The sequence below is a fragment of the Pithys albifrons genome, chromosome 3, assembly GCF_047495875.1.
Source record: "Pithys albifrons albifrons isolate INPA30051 chromosome 3, PitAlb_v1, whole genome shotgun sequence".
NCBI classification, from domain to species: Eukaryota; Metazoa; Chordata; class Aves; order Passeriformes; family Thamnophilidae; genus Pithys; species Pithys albifrons.
In genome coordinates, this window is record NC_092460.1 from 92,090,508 (window position 1) to 92,106,718 (window position 16,211).

The 16,211-nt window shown below is 34.5% G+C and overlaps 1 protein-coding gene across 2 annotated transcripts in view; it reads right to left on the minus strand.

The window, feature by feature from the left end:
- The window catches only part of CACNA2D1 (calcium voltage-gated channel auxiliary subunit alpha2delta 1), a 387,377-nt gene that overhangs the window by 104,510 nt on the left and 266,656 nt on the right, over positions 1-16,211 (minus strand). For both annotated transcript variants that reach the window (XM_071552728.1, XM_071552727.1), the window contains exons 8-10: positions 3,295-3,364; positions 2,439-2,489; positions 1,268-1,367 (exon numbers count right to left, since the gene is read on the minus strand). In XM_071552728.1, the coding sequence (XP_071408829.1) occupies positions 1,268-1,367; positions 2,439-2,489; positions 3,295-3,364 (221 nt within the window). The remainder of the gene's footprint in view (positions 1-1,267; positions 1,368-2,438; positions 2,490-3,294; positions 3,365-16,211) is intronic.

Consider the following 16,211-nt stretch of genomic DNA (forward strand, 5'->3'; position numbering starts at 1 on the left):
GTTCTTTTTTGAAACAAATCCCAACCTTGGGGCCTCACCAGAATAACACCAAACTTTAGCTAATAAAATACCCAGAGTCTAAGAAAGGCTTAACATTAAAATACACTATTTCTGGTCATCTGGGAGATGCTGTGTAAATCAAGAGGTAGTAGGGGTCTAGATTTTCCAGCAGTGAAAGCTGGAAAAGCTGGCACAGTTCCATTGAACATAGTAATCAATTTCCATCACTTAAGATGAGCTTTTTTATTTTTTAAATTACGGAACCTAACAACAAGATTTCAGCTCCCTAATAGCATTACAGAAAAGCTTATTTCCTCTAATCATAATAAAGAACATTACTTTGGGTGTTTCTTTCACTGCAATGTAGACCAAAAATGGTCTAATCCACTAACTTTAACAAAGGAAACACTATTGAGAATAAAGGCTTGTCTGCTGCTTGGAGAAAGGTCTAGGTAGACTGACAGCAAACAATGAAGCAATAAGTAGTTTTATAAAAGATTTCTTTTAGTTATATTTCAGGTCTCTCTCCCTCAGGCTGGCTACAACACAACTGGAGAAGCTGAAAATTATCTCCAAAATCATTCCAGTTACTCATCATTCAGGCTGTCTCTTGCCATTAACAGTATGTCAATGTTCCCATCCTAAATACTTAGAATCAAAGCTCTGCAGTTGAACAGCTTAATAAAAAATAGAAAAAGCCGTGCCCAAGGCTAGAACATGACATCCAAGTTGTCAGCCTGAAAACTGAACGTTCCTCATACCTTCTTCATGCATTGTACTCTCTATTATTTATTATGTGAAAAAAATTGCTTTGCTACCCATCAAGATTCTATCTGTGGAACCTCTCAGCAACACCTCTTCGGCAGGTCAGATATATGGCTGTACATCTTCTGTCATCATGCATCAATCAACATTAGCAAACCAAGTATCTGCTGTGTGGAAAACTGGAAACCATCAATTATTTCAAGAGAATTTGCATATACCATTCTAATGGAAGATGTGTTACACAGGCCATAGTACTATACTGGAAAGGAGAGTTTGGCTATGCAAAAGATTGTTTAAATTACTTTTGCCCTTCACTCAAATTTATACATAACTACAAGTCACTCATTTTACTTTCTAAGAAAACAAATGCCAAACATGGCATTTTGCAATATATTTTAAGTCTCCTTGCAGCTTAACATTAAAGTACCTCACATCTAGGATTAAAAATAGTTTTCTTATAGCTTTGTTGACAATGCAAATTTTGTGGAAAGAAGATACTCACTGAAACTACATTCACAAAGTCATCATCAGACAAGGTCTCTAACATCTCAATGACCGACGTGCGGATCAACTTCAATGTCAATCCACTGACACTCCCGCTCCTGACAAAAATCCACAAAATAACAGAAAAGTTGAATTTAATAAGTGTTGTGTAAAACATACAAAAAAAAATACAGAGCACTCACAAGCTTTCACATTAAAAATGTCAGTTTAGCTCTTGAATTCTCCAAATCATCATTACTGTTATTACACTATTAATAACTATTAAATTAAGTCCAAAACTGTCATTCAAAGCCCCAGTCCAGTGGCTTAGATTAAATTATAATGGCACATGATTTTCTCATTTTCTTTTCAAGAAATCTGAGAAAGTTTACCACCTTCAACGAATGTCTTATCTAAACATTTTCTACTCCTACACACAGATTTACAGCTTTAGGTTTTCAGATATGCAAATGACAGCTTGTTTGATTCAAGGCAAAACCTAGGCTGAAGTGAAGAAATAACAAGTGTTGATAAAACTCACTGCTGATATGAAAGCATTTCACCACATGTGAAAGCATTAAATGCAAATTCTCTGACTGAGAAGCTTTTCAGCATAAAGCAATTTGACACATCAGGTTCAATGCTTCCTTCGGTCCCTCAACATTAGCTACGGCAAGGAAGACTTGTGAATGCAAAGACAGAGCTTTCATTAATTTGTTTGCTCACTTGCTAGTAATGGTCCATGTAACATGGTAATTTTAAAATCTGTGTGGTAAAACATGCAAAGTCTGCAAAATGATTCTCATGTTTCAGGCTCATGAATTCATGATTGCACTGACTGTAATGTTTCTAGTAATTTGGTTTTAAGTTTGGTTTTACAACAAATCCTGGCATGCATATGAGAAATATTCACTTGCTAACTTCAGTAATCAGTAAATTGAAAGCAGAATAATATTGAACAGATGAAAAAAATGGCCACCTTGCCCTCACTTTAAGTAACTTTCAGTTTTGGTTTGGGCTTTTTGGAATTACTTTTTACCATGTATTTATTTTGTTCATACCAAGACTTGTGAACCTTGCATATGAGGAACTCTTAATTCACTCTGTATTTTTCAGCACAGAGAGATCTGTTCAATACATCTGGGCACTTTTATCCCTATAATGTCAATATTCAGACATTAAACACTTACGCATCAACTAAAATAAGCATGTCTTTGGGAGATGCAGCTCCTTGGATATACCTGAAATAAATAAATGGTATGGATGAGACAAATTTGAAAACATATTTCAGAGTGATGGAAGACACTCTGTGATCTCTAAACTCAAAGAAGCTGAACCAACAATATCTTCCTGTTGCAGCTAATACAAAAAACATGTGCTATTACTTTTTTTTTAATCTTGCTGTGTCTTCTAAGTAAATCAAAGTCTAAACCACATTGGGGAAATCTGAAAGTAGGATATACTGATCAAAATTCACTGTTTTCAGATGTTTACAACCGAAAAAAAACGAATGCTACTTCAGTGCTAAAGATCTCGATGGCAGTTGAATTACGATTCAGCCCACCTTAGGGAAAAATACTTAGTCCTTCAAAAAAATATATCCAACTCTATCCAAGTATCAGTATGCTTCGTGTCTTGAAAGGCTTACAGAAAAAAAACAAAACATGAGAAGTAATCCCACTGCTCTCCTGTCTTTTAGCAATCTAGTGATCTTATCCACTGGGCTAAACCATTGAGATGCATTTTTAAACACTTGCAAAAGAGTGGAAGAATTGTTCAGTCTAATACTCTAAATTATATTTGATTTTGGTAAAAAATCAAAGTTTTAAATTGTCTTACGCCTATTTGATAGTTATCCTCCTATGAAAAGGCCCATGTAATGCAACAGTACAATGTAATACAAGGAGTATGATTCGAAAAGAAAATAACAGTATTGCAAAGTAAGGACTATCAGATATAAATAAACAGGAAAAAATGTTTTTACAGTAATATCTAGAAAGTAAGTGAGGTATATACATAAATCCAACCTATAAAAAGAAAGCTTACCATGGTCTTCTGCGTACATCATATAGATCTATTTTATTAGGAGTTCGACTTTTATCTACCCATGGGGAAGCTAAAAAGAAAAAAATGTATGGAATAAATTAAAACCTTCATCTCAAGTATATTATTACAACAATATAATTGATCGATATCACAGACTTTGCACTGCATAAATATCAACGTATGGTATGTGTAAAAAAGGTCTGCATTTGTGTAATATATTGTTGAAATACCTATATGTAACAATTACATATATATTTATATATATGATCATACAATACAATGGATACATATATACATACATACATACACATAATTTATGTGTATATATATATATATATAAAGACCTTAAAGGGCCAAGTGTGTTGAAAAAACAGGTACTGACTGTAATTGATCACTGATTTCAATGGAAAATGGAACCACAAATTCAACCAAAGTACTTCAGAATATGAAATCAACTTTTTAACAAGACAGTACTTGATTAAAAAAAGTTGTGAGCTAATTGTATTGTATACAGTAAGGCTGTACCAATTGAAAGCTCAGTTATGACCCTAAACATTTGTACACTGACTAGAAAAGTAACATGAAAGTATCATATTTTCTGTCAACAAAATATGATGTAAATACTTATGCCTCTGTAGAGAAAATGCTAAGATTAAAAACCTTTTGCAGGTGTTTAGGCGTTATCATAATTTTAAGCAAGGGCAAGAATCTTTTTCTTACTGAAAAACAAAATGATCCTTTCAAAACAATTTGACAGCTTAACGAACACAAATAAAATGTGAAAAGTTACAGGGAATAAGGTAATGTTCTGCAATTTGTTCTCTTACTGTATGCCAATGGCCTTGGGGGAGCTATTTTCTGACATTAATAATTTTTCTGTCTAGGAAATAAAGAAAGATATAAGCAGCTCCGGGATTCTTCCTGAAATAGCATTCATCTAAGACAAAATGGAAAAATTATGATGTCTTTACCCATGAATATAAAAGAAGCCACCAGCTTTGAGCAGCTGCCTATTTTTGATTTTACTAAATGAATCCTTTCCTAAGTGACCAAACCCTGAGTTGGCCCATCACCTGCCACAACATTTAAGCCAAATATAACCCACAGGACACATTTAACAGCCACAGAAAAAATCCCTGTGTATTACTGCACCTCAGGGGGACCTCAAAGTCTCCATCAGTATTGTCTGTGATCTCAGGCTAGACCACCTGACAGGTTCTTTGGGACCTTACAGCATAAGGATATTTTAAATTTCCAGAAATAAGAGAACTGAATTTTTGAGACTGATATATGTCAAAATTCTAACTAAAGTATCATTACTTAGGCATGCACAGGTTAAATTTACCAGTATTTTATGGTTAGCACATATTTGATGATGGACTTTTTGTGTCTGTCCAGGCTATCCTATCCATAGGGATTCCATCTGAAAATGCATCCTTTAACAACATTCCCTGAGGTTTGAAAAATCTACATGCAATATGCTCATTTCAGTTTGTATCATGAGTGGTTTAAGCAAAATAGCAAATATAAATCAAGATACTGGCCAACATTTCTATATCTCTGCCAAAACTTTCAGTCTTTCCAGTGACATCCACTAAAAGGCTATGCCATACCAAACATGTCCCTGTAAATCAACACATATCTTGGACAGTCTTCATGTACAGAGAACTACCTGAACATATGATCTGAATTTATTTCAAAACAACACATAAAATGCAATCTACACTGGTAATATCACTTTTTTCACGTGAAAGGTAAGTCCAGCTCCTTAAGTGCATTCCCCAAAACAAATGGGTGGTGGTTCACAGAAAATTTGAATGCAGGAGCTGAAGAAGGGTCCTTCTAACATTATCATCATATTCTGCTGTGACAACAGATATTGGCATAGACAATTATTTAAAATTGAATCAATGTTCTAAAGACACAGAAACAGACTAATCCCTTGGCTAATATAAATTATCAAGCAAAAAGTATCACAGGTACATTTAGCTAGAATTTATCTGATATCATAACCTTCAAGGAGATGACAGTGTAACTTCACATGGTATTTTAAACTACAATGTAACTTTTCTAAGCGCTAAACTAAAATTCACAGAAATATAGCTTTAAGATAGGTTTTACCTGTGTAAAAGACTATGAGATATAATTCAGTTATTTTTTCTGCAAAAATTGAGAGCTAAAAATACATGTCAATGTAATACCACCTGAAAGGTAGCACATCACTTCCTTGAGGTCAATGCCAGTTGTCTAGACAGAAAGCACTTCAGAACTGGGCCCTCAAGGCCAGTGTGTGGCAAAGTTTTCAGAAAAACGAAGAGGCAAAATTAATACCAACTTAAACAACAAATAACAAAAATTGAAATGCCTGAAATTTTACCTAGTATGTCCAAAAGCACCAAAAGATTTGTATAACAAAAGCTGATGATTTTTTAAACTGGAATGCCCACCACAACAGCACTTTTAAAAAGTTACTTCTATTCTTTTGTTTCCCTCTAAACACGGAGAGAATGCTCAAAACTTCTGGTTGAGACAGAGTAAAACAAAGGAAGTGAAGAGAAATTTTTCTTCAGTAGAACTCCTGTTAAAACTTAAACTGCTAAGACTTGGATTAATTTCTACCATAGCTCTTCCATAATATCCTGGATTGCAACAAGGTCCAGACTTGTCCCTTTCTGGCTACATCTATATTAGTAGGTAAAAAAGCGTAACAGAAGGGAACAAATTCACCAGAACTAGGCTAAGAACTATTACAACAGTCCAATTATACACAAAATAAACTGTGTATAATAACATAAACCACTCAGCACACTACTTACAGTCTATCTAATCCTTTTGGAGATTACTGTCAATGGTAACACAGTTTTCCTTTTGGGGAGACAGACAGAGTGCTGAACAGAACAGCTAAATTCCCTCTCATTAGTGTGGCTCTTTGAGTAGAAACACCACTGAGACTGACAGCAGGTGCAGGGAGATATGGAGAAGGTCTTTAAAAACATTATTTGTTACCATGCCATTAAAGCAGTATCTTCTGTGCTACATGTCAGTAAGTTTCACTTGCCTAATTAATACATTATTTTCTGTCCAGACAAATACAACAAGCACCTACATGTTTAAGGTTCCATGACGGAAAAAAATTATCATCAGATATTAATGGGTGCTGGATCATACACTAATTAAGACATAAAATGTTAGTGAGAAAACTGGTTCTATTGATCTTTATGATGGTTTCTACAACAGTATACATAATCTAGTAGAGAGTCTCTGCATGACTAAACATAAATAAGAACTCAGGCCTTAGTATCTAAAATTTCATTCACACCAAAGAAGTGATGAATTCCCTCTTCAACCTCAAGAATTAACATGACTAAATTAGTCATTCATCCTAGGCTCTCCCTGGAATAACACTTTTAATTTTAGATGGATTTGAATGGTCTCAAATCTATTTACTGGTTTTGGTAACATTCTGAGTATTTATGGATATTATTGAAATGGTTATTAAGAGGAAACTGATATTCCCTTATGATACTTGATCCCCACTGATCAATTTTAATTTATCTGATTTACTCTTTTAATTTTTTTTAAGAAAGGTGCAAAAAGAAGTATGCATCTATAATTACACAGGAAATAATAGAAGAGGTGGAGACCATTCAAAGAGAAACATGCTGCCTTGCTACATATACAGAATATACTATAAAGCCACTTTGGGAAACTGGCTTTACATCTTACCAACAAAAGTCATTACATGATCTAAAATGGAAGCAAAATGAAATACACAAAAAATATGATTACACTTTTTCCTAGAAAGCTAAAACTGCAGGTCAAGGAATTCGAGATTTACAATTTTATTTACAGAACCTATTGTTTAATACTTTTTTAATCAGATGCCTTGGAATCTGGCTTACCAACATCTTCAAGAAATGAGCCTCACTGTGTTTCATTATTGCATATGACTACCTTTGAACTATATCTACACTGCATGGTTCTCTGGTGCATACATTAAGCTTTAGTCATGTTCCCCTTTGATGATTTTCTTGTTTGGCATGTGAATAGATCTGATATTTATAAATTATTCATTGGATTTTATATCCCTCCCACTTCTGCTTTTTGCATTATGGAGATACAACACTAGAGCAAGGCATAATCTTCTGTTATTTCTGCATATGTAGAGTGGAAATCATCAGTTTTGCTGATTACAAGAAGAAACAATTAATGTAGTACAGAGACTACCACATGGTAAAGCCTAAATAAAGGTATTTATTAGGAAAGGGAGACCTTGGCTATGTCCTCCCACTCTGCACTCATGAGATGATTCCAGAGGCATAGGTGAGTGTCATGAGGGAAGCTTTCCTGAAAGTCCTGCCCTGCTCTGCTGGTTCAGTATTCATGTGCAAGGAATGGATAGCAGAGATGAATTATTAACAGCTTTACATCCTTTGAATTATTTACACATTTGGGAAAAGAGACCAAAAGCTGATACTAAGACAGGCAACAAATGCCAATTATTAAATCCGGGACAGCATCATCTTATTTTGACTCAAACCCTGTTACTTTTCCATCTCACAGGGTTACTTGGCAGTTAACCTCAATGTGGCATTTACCAGGTGTGACATCCCATCAGGTTAGACAAAAAAATATTTGTTAAAGTTGAATTTTATCTTGCCATCTCTCAAATAAACATTCATGTGGATAATCAAAACAATCAAACCCACAAACTATTCAATTCCGTTAGCCAGTTTCAGTAGTCTTCCTCAGATTAAACAAAGATACAAGGTACAGCATATACTTTGCTGCTAGTTTAATATCTTCTTTTCATCTCTTAGTGAACTTATGAGGAAAAAACCTGCATCCAGACATGCAATAGCCCAGACTATTTGAGAAATGTGATATTCCTCAGCTCACTGCTCAGAAAGAAGTCAATTGAATTTCAGTGTAGCAGCAGTACCTTTGTAGAATTCCTTAGCTATTTTTTTCAGTAAAGGTGAAAAGTGGTGAGACATAGTAACTAAAAATAAGAGAGAGACACAACTTTAAAAGCCCCTAACATTAATTATAATACAGTGTTTTCAACTGCTAAGCTAAGCACTCAGGATATTTGTATAGTAATGACACCTTGGATTAATACCTGGTTAATACAGTCCTCCAAGTCCAGAGATTGTTCCCGACCAACTCTGCACTACCACACCAGATGTTCAATCAAAATGGAATGCAGCTTCATGATTTTACTCTGATAATGACTGAAAATTGACAAGACTTCAAAGTATGTTCAGGTAACATCTGTCTAACATAGACAGGTCTGTGCAATGTCCTCTGTAACTTTCAATAGCTTCATCACCATACAGAAAAGAGAGTAATTTATCTCAAAGATATTTCAGAATCTATTACCTATGGGCAACACTGCACTGTTTTATCCCAATTCAGTTCAGTAAGGATTTTATATGGGAATAGTCCATGCACAAATTCATTAATATTTGGTTGCAATATACCAAAAAAAATTATAAAAGCAATTAGCAGCTGCAACTCATACTGCACTGTGCAACTTAAAATTAACCCCTTGAATGCCTCTGTGTTATCTTAGTTCAGAAGCAAATGTTTCTCCTTCTGCATGTACAAACTGAATTTCATCCCAACTCTGTCACTTACGTTAGTGTCACCTGGACTAGCTACCATGTCCCCAACAAGGGTGGGAGTATCAGAGCTTAAGGAGAAGGAGAGAAGTAACATGATGTTTTGTTGGGTTTCTAGTTGTTTTTCTTTTTCTCCCATAAAGCACATTCTAGAGATTTCAATTTGTATCATAAAGACAACAGAGATTGCATGAACTTCAGCAAGAAGGCATGGTGGCTGCGGGATGTAATTTTATTAACTCACTAGAAATAGCACATTACCCTGTAACTGGGTGGATCTGCTTCCATAACTGCAACATTCAGCACATCCATTTTTTCACATCCATTTTGAAAAATGAGCCAAAGTTGAACTTATTTTAAGATTTTTTATATCATGAAACAAGGTTGTAGTGAGGTGGGTATCAGCCTGTCCTCTGAGGTAACAAGTCACAGGATGAGAGGAAATGTCCTGAAGTTGCCCCAGGGTGGTTTAGATCAGATAATATGAAAAGTTTCTTCACAAAAAGGGTTGTGAGGCGTTGGAACGGGTAGCCTAAGTAAGTGGTAGAGTCACCAACCCTGGAAATTCAAAAAACATGTAGATGTGACATTTGAGGACATGGTGTAGTAGTGAACATTGTGGTGGTAATGGCGTTGTTGGTTAGACTTGATGATCTTAAAGGTCTTTTCTAAGCTAGCAATTCTATGATCCTATCAATACAGTTAGATTCAAATCGTGTCAGCACATAGCCCTCGCTCCCATATTTAAAGGGGAAAAAAAAGGAAGTCAACAACAATCAAAGAGGCTTATTTCCTTACAAAAAGTAGAAGTATGCAATTCACACACTAATTGCTCTCTAACTGATAATTTATAATCTCCATTAATAGGAAAATTAAGGCTTTACTTTGTTTTTCTACTTTAAAGACTCCTTTAAATGTTGACTTGTTAATAAGGACTAACAGCTATAAAATACAAAACCTTTTGGGGAAAAAAAAAGCAAGTTCTTAACTTGTCAGTTTCTCAAGGCTTTTGATTCATTTTGTATGGATTTTTTAGGCTTTCTAGTCTTTTACTATCTGCTTCAGTAATTACTTTCTTTGGAGAGTTCAATATCATGGCCAAAACCCTATTGCTTGCCATTAATTGTTAACACAAGAGCAGCGGTGCACTGCAAGTCCTTCATTTGGAGAGATACCATTTTATTTTACTAGAAATTGATTTTTGAATCTCTTCTATTATTAATTTGTCTAAGCAGGGAATGCTCTAGTTGCTGAGTAAGACCTGCTACCCTAAATATCTGGAAACAGGTTAAGTTTTTTTGTTGTGGTGGTTTTGTTTGCTTGTTTGTTTGTTTGTTTGTTTTTTAAATGAAGAGTAAGAGATCATAGTAGCTCTTCTCTATCCATATTTTCAATCTAAGAGTTTGAAGACTTCAGGGACAAAATTATTTTTCTGGATAATCAGCAGTGAAGCATTATTTTCTTTATTTGTAAATTCTTCCATTCAACACCTTGTAAACTCTTAATTACATAGGGATATACCAATAAAATACTGGCACAAGTCATGCAAAGAGATTTTTCTCTAATTAAAATTACCATCACATTAGACTTATTATATAGATAAATAGAAGAAAGTGAAATACAAGGCAACTCTACAGCAAAGATAGGAAAGGAATACAATTTCTTTTCACTGTACCATTCAGCACTGATATTACAAACATACAGAGAAGATTATGACACCAGCTGATCTTGAAACAATGAATTTAAGTATGAGTTAATGAATGTAAAAGCACACTGAATCTTAAAATACTGTTTTTACTCGTATTCCTGTCTTGAAAAACTGACTTTCAGAGGATTACTGAAGGAGCTGTTCCTTTTATCTGCCAAATGAGGACAGTGACATTTTTAATGAAATTTAGGCATGCGTTATGTGCCATGCAGCACATATATGCCTGGAACAGGACTGAAGAACCTCGCAGTAAAGAAGAAACAAAATCCCATTGTTGTCCATTAGGAAAAGCTGCCAGCACTTGTCCCATCAGTCACACCATGGGGCTGTCTAAAGGATTCTAATAAAACTCTGACTAGTTCTGTTTAATTATACAGATACACAACTAAAGTTGAGAGAGAAGGTGAACTTAAGAAAGACATGTATATGTGACCAAGACATGTTCATATATGCTTAAAGTAAGAATTCTTCTCTAATACAGGTAAGGTCAAATGAAGATGACAAATATGTGTGTCTAGGTTCTGCCATAAGAGAAGGGGCTATGGAGCTGCAGGTTGGACTCTGCCTTCTCCTGCGTGAAAGAGAAGTCACAGTTCTATGCAGCACTTTGGGAGAGTAGAAGACATCTTTTTTCAGACATACCATATTGTGAAAGTGAGTTTTCAGTTACATTTCCTATCAGCCATTTTTAAATCTCCAGATGGAAGTGGGAAGACTTGAAACATCTTGGGGGCAGGATAGTATTTCTTTTTCAGTTTTATTTTTGTTACGAATTGTCTCAACTTTTTGAACCTTGACATGCCACACATCCCACCTTTAAGTCAGTGCAGACAAAATACTGTCACACTCAGCCTATGTTCCACATTTCATCATAAAAGATGTTGAATCTCCTCATGCATTATCATACTAATATTATGGATGTATAAAACACACTAACTAAAATCTGAAACTCACAGTACTATCAGTATGCATATCAATACAACCCTTTCTAGTACTACCCTTGGGAAAATTATTATTTAGTATGATTTCCTGAGAGACCTGAGTCAATATTGCTGATCAAACAGGCTTTTTACTAAACAGTGTGTATCTGGTAAAAGGCACATAAATACAAAAAGTTTTTAAAATTTTAATTAGCAATTGCTACAAAGAAAACAGTGTGCCTCCCATTGTAGTATTTTAATGAAACATTGATTAATAATTATAATCCTAATTCCCTCTATAATTTAAAAGAACTTAAAGACTAAAAGAGGAACTGCTTACATTGTATCTACAACCTGCCAAAAAATTGATATTCGATTGTTTTTTTATATAGCTGCTTCCTAAAACATAATCAAATTAGTGGGATAGATGCCTCTCAAAATGTAAGCAGTTAAGTATCTGTCAAACTATTTTAATTAATTAGTTTTGAGCAATATATTTGTCCACTGCTAATTTCAATGATCTTGCTAAAATGATGCAAAATTACTGCTTGTGATTTGAATCAAAACCCCTGAACCCCTATGCCTGGACTAGAATTAGTCAATTGTCATCTTAAAATGATATTTGAAAAACCCATACAATGTCTAGAATTAGAACTAGAAAGTTAAAAGGTTATAGACGGGTAGATGTACATCTACAGTCCTAATGTGTTTCAACATATATGTTTGTGCTCTCTTGCAATATCACAGAGAATCCAAATTTTAAACTTGGTGGCTTACAGTTTTCCCAAAGAAACTCCTCTGATTTTGTTTACAGTTTCCATAATATTAAACTTGAATTATGTTTGCTTAAAAAACCCATGAAATATATTTCATCTTTCTTTCACGGCACTGTAGAAAACTGACTCTTACTCTTGACTTATACCTAAATAATGGAAAAGTGTTCACTTGCAGGACAAAGGCAGGAAATTTCAAATATTTAAAATATTATTAAATTTATTTAAAATATTTATTAGTTTATTTAAATGTTACTACTTTTATTATTACATTATTTGTTTTAGAACTTTACTTCAATGACTTGACAAATTTACCATTCAGTCTATTAAATTTCTTTAACAATTTTAATGTATTTTAAATATATTTAAAGGTGATTAAATGTAAATTTAAAAAACCAAACAAATTTGGGGAAACTGTCTATTCTATATTAAATTTGTAACCTTTACATTTTTGATGTGTTGGTAGTAGCTCTGTGTAATTACAGGTGAAATAGCCAATTTTAATTTGAGGGAACAATTTTCATCGAGCTGAATCTCTATATTCCTACTAGGCCATTTATTCTTCTACACTTCGCTTTTAAACTAAGGATTTCATCACCTGAAGACAGAGATTCCTGTCTTGATTATGATACAACTCAATAAATGTGTGTGAAAAGGAGAATGCATTCTTAAAATGCTGAAACCATTTCTTTAATGAAAAACTAATTTTTGATACATATGAGTAAGCATATATTACATCCGTCTTAAAAGTTTCACTCACTTTCTATGCTTATTCCTTTGACCTCATTTATTAAACTACTGTTTACTTAGTTGAGTTTTTCAGAGCTCACAGAACAGGTAATAGAAACCTCAAAATTGCTCTTGGCGTATCACAATGGATGGTTGCCAGTACAGTAACAGAGCTTAGCACTTCTCTTCAGAAATATGCTGCCATCGAAAGTAATGAAACTGTTAATACTAAGTAAGCTGTCTAATACTTAAAAATATTTTAGGGAAGACCTGCTTTCCTAAATAAAGAAGAAAAAGTGCAGCATGACTACACTCATACTGACTCTTGAAACCCAGCTGACGAAAATACTAACCAAAAGAGGTGGAAAAACTAGGCTTGAGGCTCATGGAGGTAGCCTAAATCTTTGGCTCTTGTCTGTCATTTCTGTATTGATGTTTGAGAATGAGAGCTGATTATATTCTAAGAAAAAGTAGATAATAGATAAAAAGAAGTAGAGTATTTATCTATAAAGAGAGAAGTTGACCTCGATGCAGCCTCTAATGTTTCCATTAGGGCACCTTGTAAAATAAAACTTGCCTGGCACTGGTTCTGCCATCACTGCAAATAAGAATATATATCATAGAATCATAGAATAGATTGGGTTGGAAAAGACCTCCAAGATCATCAAGTCCAACCCTTGGTCCAACTCCAGTCCGTTTACTAGATCATGGCACTCAGCGCCATGTCCAATCTGTGTTTGAAAATCTCCAGGGATGGTGAACCCACCACCTCTCTGGGCAGCCCATTCTAATGTCTGATTACTCTCTGTGTAAAGAATTTTTTCTGCATAGATTTCTAATATTTTGCTGCACATCTGTAGCTATCCATCTACACAGACATCTTCCTACATCTGGCTTGGCTTCCTGGATTGCATTCTTTTTTCATCTTTAAAACAGAACAAAGGTAACACCACATACAATGTGGTCTTCTCCTCAGTAACAAATGACATTTTGCCTAAGGAACATTTGATTGGCTAATTAAGTCCTCTCATTTTAGTAAGTTTAGTACCATTACTTCCTGTACCTGATACTGGTAGCTATTTTAGTAAAATAGTTTCCTATTCTTCCACTGCAGCTGATTACTATTGTATTTAAGCCTAATACCATTTATTACAGTGTATAAATAACAAGGTTTGAAGAAAGGAACTGCCAAGCATGTCAGTCTAGGTGATAGCCAGAAGGAAGCTGTCTTGTCCTCTTGATAGAGACAAGGGAACACAAATGTACTAAAGGGACAGACAAAGTACACCTGAAAATCCATATGTAATCATAGATGTGATGCTAGAGGGGTGTACAACAGTACAAAACCACAATGTATGTAGGAAACAATGAGATAATAGAAAAAAACCCCAAACCCTAATATTTCACACATACTTTCCACCCATGGGATTGCTCACAGAAAGATCCCTTCATGCTGCTGGTTACTATGGTGACAAGGACAGCCCAAGAGCCTCTTTAAGACAGAAGTGATGTACCACCTACCCATGGCTCAAGGCAGTAGAATACTACCAAATTAAAACAAAAACTGTGAGCTTACACAGGTACCAAAAAACATTGTTTGTTTGTTTGTGTTTCTTTATAAAGGAGGAAAGACTGTGTGGATATGTTTCAGGAAATAATGAACATATTTATCTATAGATTTTAATTTTGGCTTTTGATACTTATAAATTCGTTCACGATTATCGTCATATGGAAAAAATCATCCCTTTTAAAAAGGCTTATATGAGGCAAATATAATAAAGCAATATTTTACATTTTATAACATAATTTTCAAACTGCAAATGTGAATATTGAGTATTTTAGTATATGAAACTTGAATTAAATTTCAGAATATCTGTCCATGTTAACAAATACAAAAAAGAATTTACAAAAAGAGAAAGATGGAGAACTTTGCACAAGACCTATTATAAAAATCTAAAACATGAAGGGCTTCACAATTTGAGCTACATATGTAAGAAAAGGGGAAGCAGAAACACAAAACAACACACATATAAATAAAGCAGTATCAGAATGTTCCACACTGTGTTTGTGTGTGTAGAATTTAGGAACTGGGGCGTTATCCAGAAATTTAGGAAGCTATATTCTGACAGGATTAGACAGCTAATCAAGACTTAGATAATTAGCTGTGGAATAAGCAGGAGGTGTGAGGATACGAATTTTAACCTAAATTTGAAGTTGTGTTTAGATCAAGTGTATACACACAACATATTCACCTACAAAACAGGGAAAACAAGCTTCTCCCATTATATAGAGGTGCTCTAAGAAAGAATACATAGAGACTCTGCAGCTGTGTATTTTTCAACACATGAGATAATCTACACTTGAAAATTAATTTCCTAGAGATTGGCACAGAGAAGCACTTAAGAAACACTTCTTTTTCAGCACTCGAAAAACATCACATAGTAACAGGTGACAAATGCTGACCCCCAAAAAAGCACTAAGAGATCCCCAAAGCATTGAAACAGAACACTTGGAAAATAAAATATGAAATTAGCATTTTCAATATTATTTTTTTCTGCAACAAAATCTAAATGTATTTATTTCATTATCATCCAGCATGACAAAACAAACAGGACTCAAGTGCTATGAAATGTTCTTCCTGTAAAATAGCCCGAGGCAGTTTCTCTGCCTGGGCTAGCAGTTGTGCTAATGATACAGTAACAGCTTTAGAATAATCTCCTTCACCCTCAGAAACACAAACAATCTTGTATAAACAGAAGAGAAAGGATCTCAAAATTCTTCCTTAGGCAGCTGTAGGCATGAGTTAAGATGCTGCACACAATTGTCTTGTGTGTAGTGGATGTATTATTCTGTCATTGGTAACAGCCTCCCTTAACAAGAACAGCAGCAGCATAGGCCTTGCCATAAAACAAGTCTCTCCCAGCTATCACACAACAAAAATCAAATTAAGGTTACTGGCAATCTAAATTCAGTAAAACATACATCTAGTTAAATAATAAATGTGATCCAGTGATGTGATTCTTCAACAGGGGGAACAGATGCCAGTTGAAGTAATCAAGTTGTATTCATTGAGCTTAGCTTTAATACCGAGGATGTAGCCATCAGAGATTGTGGGTTCTGAGGGACATAAACATAGCATGGAGCATTCTTATTTTCACTACAT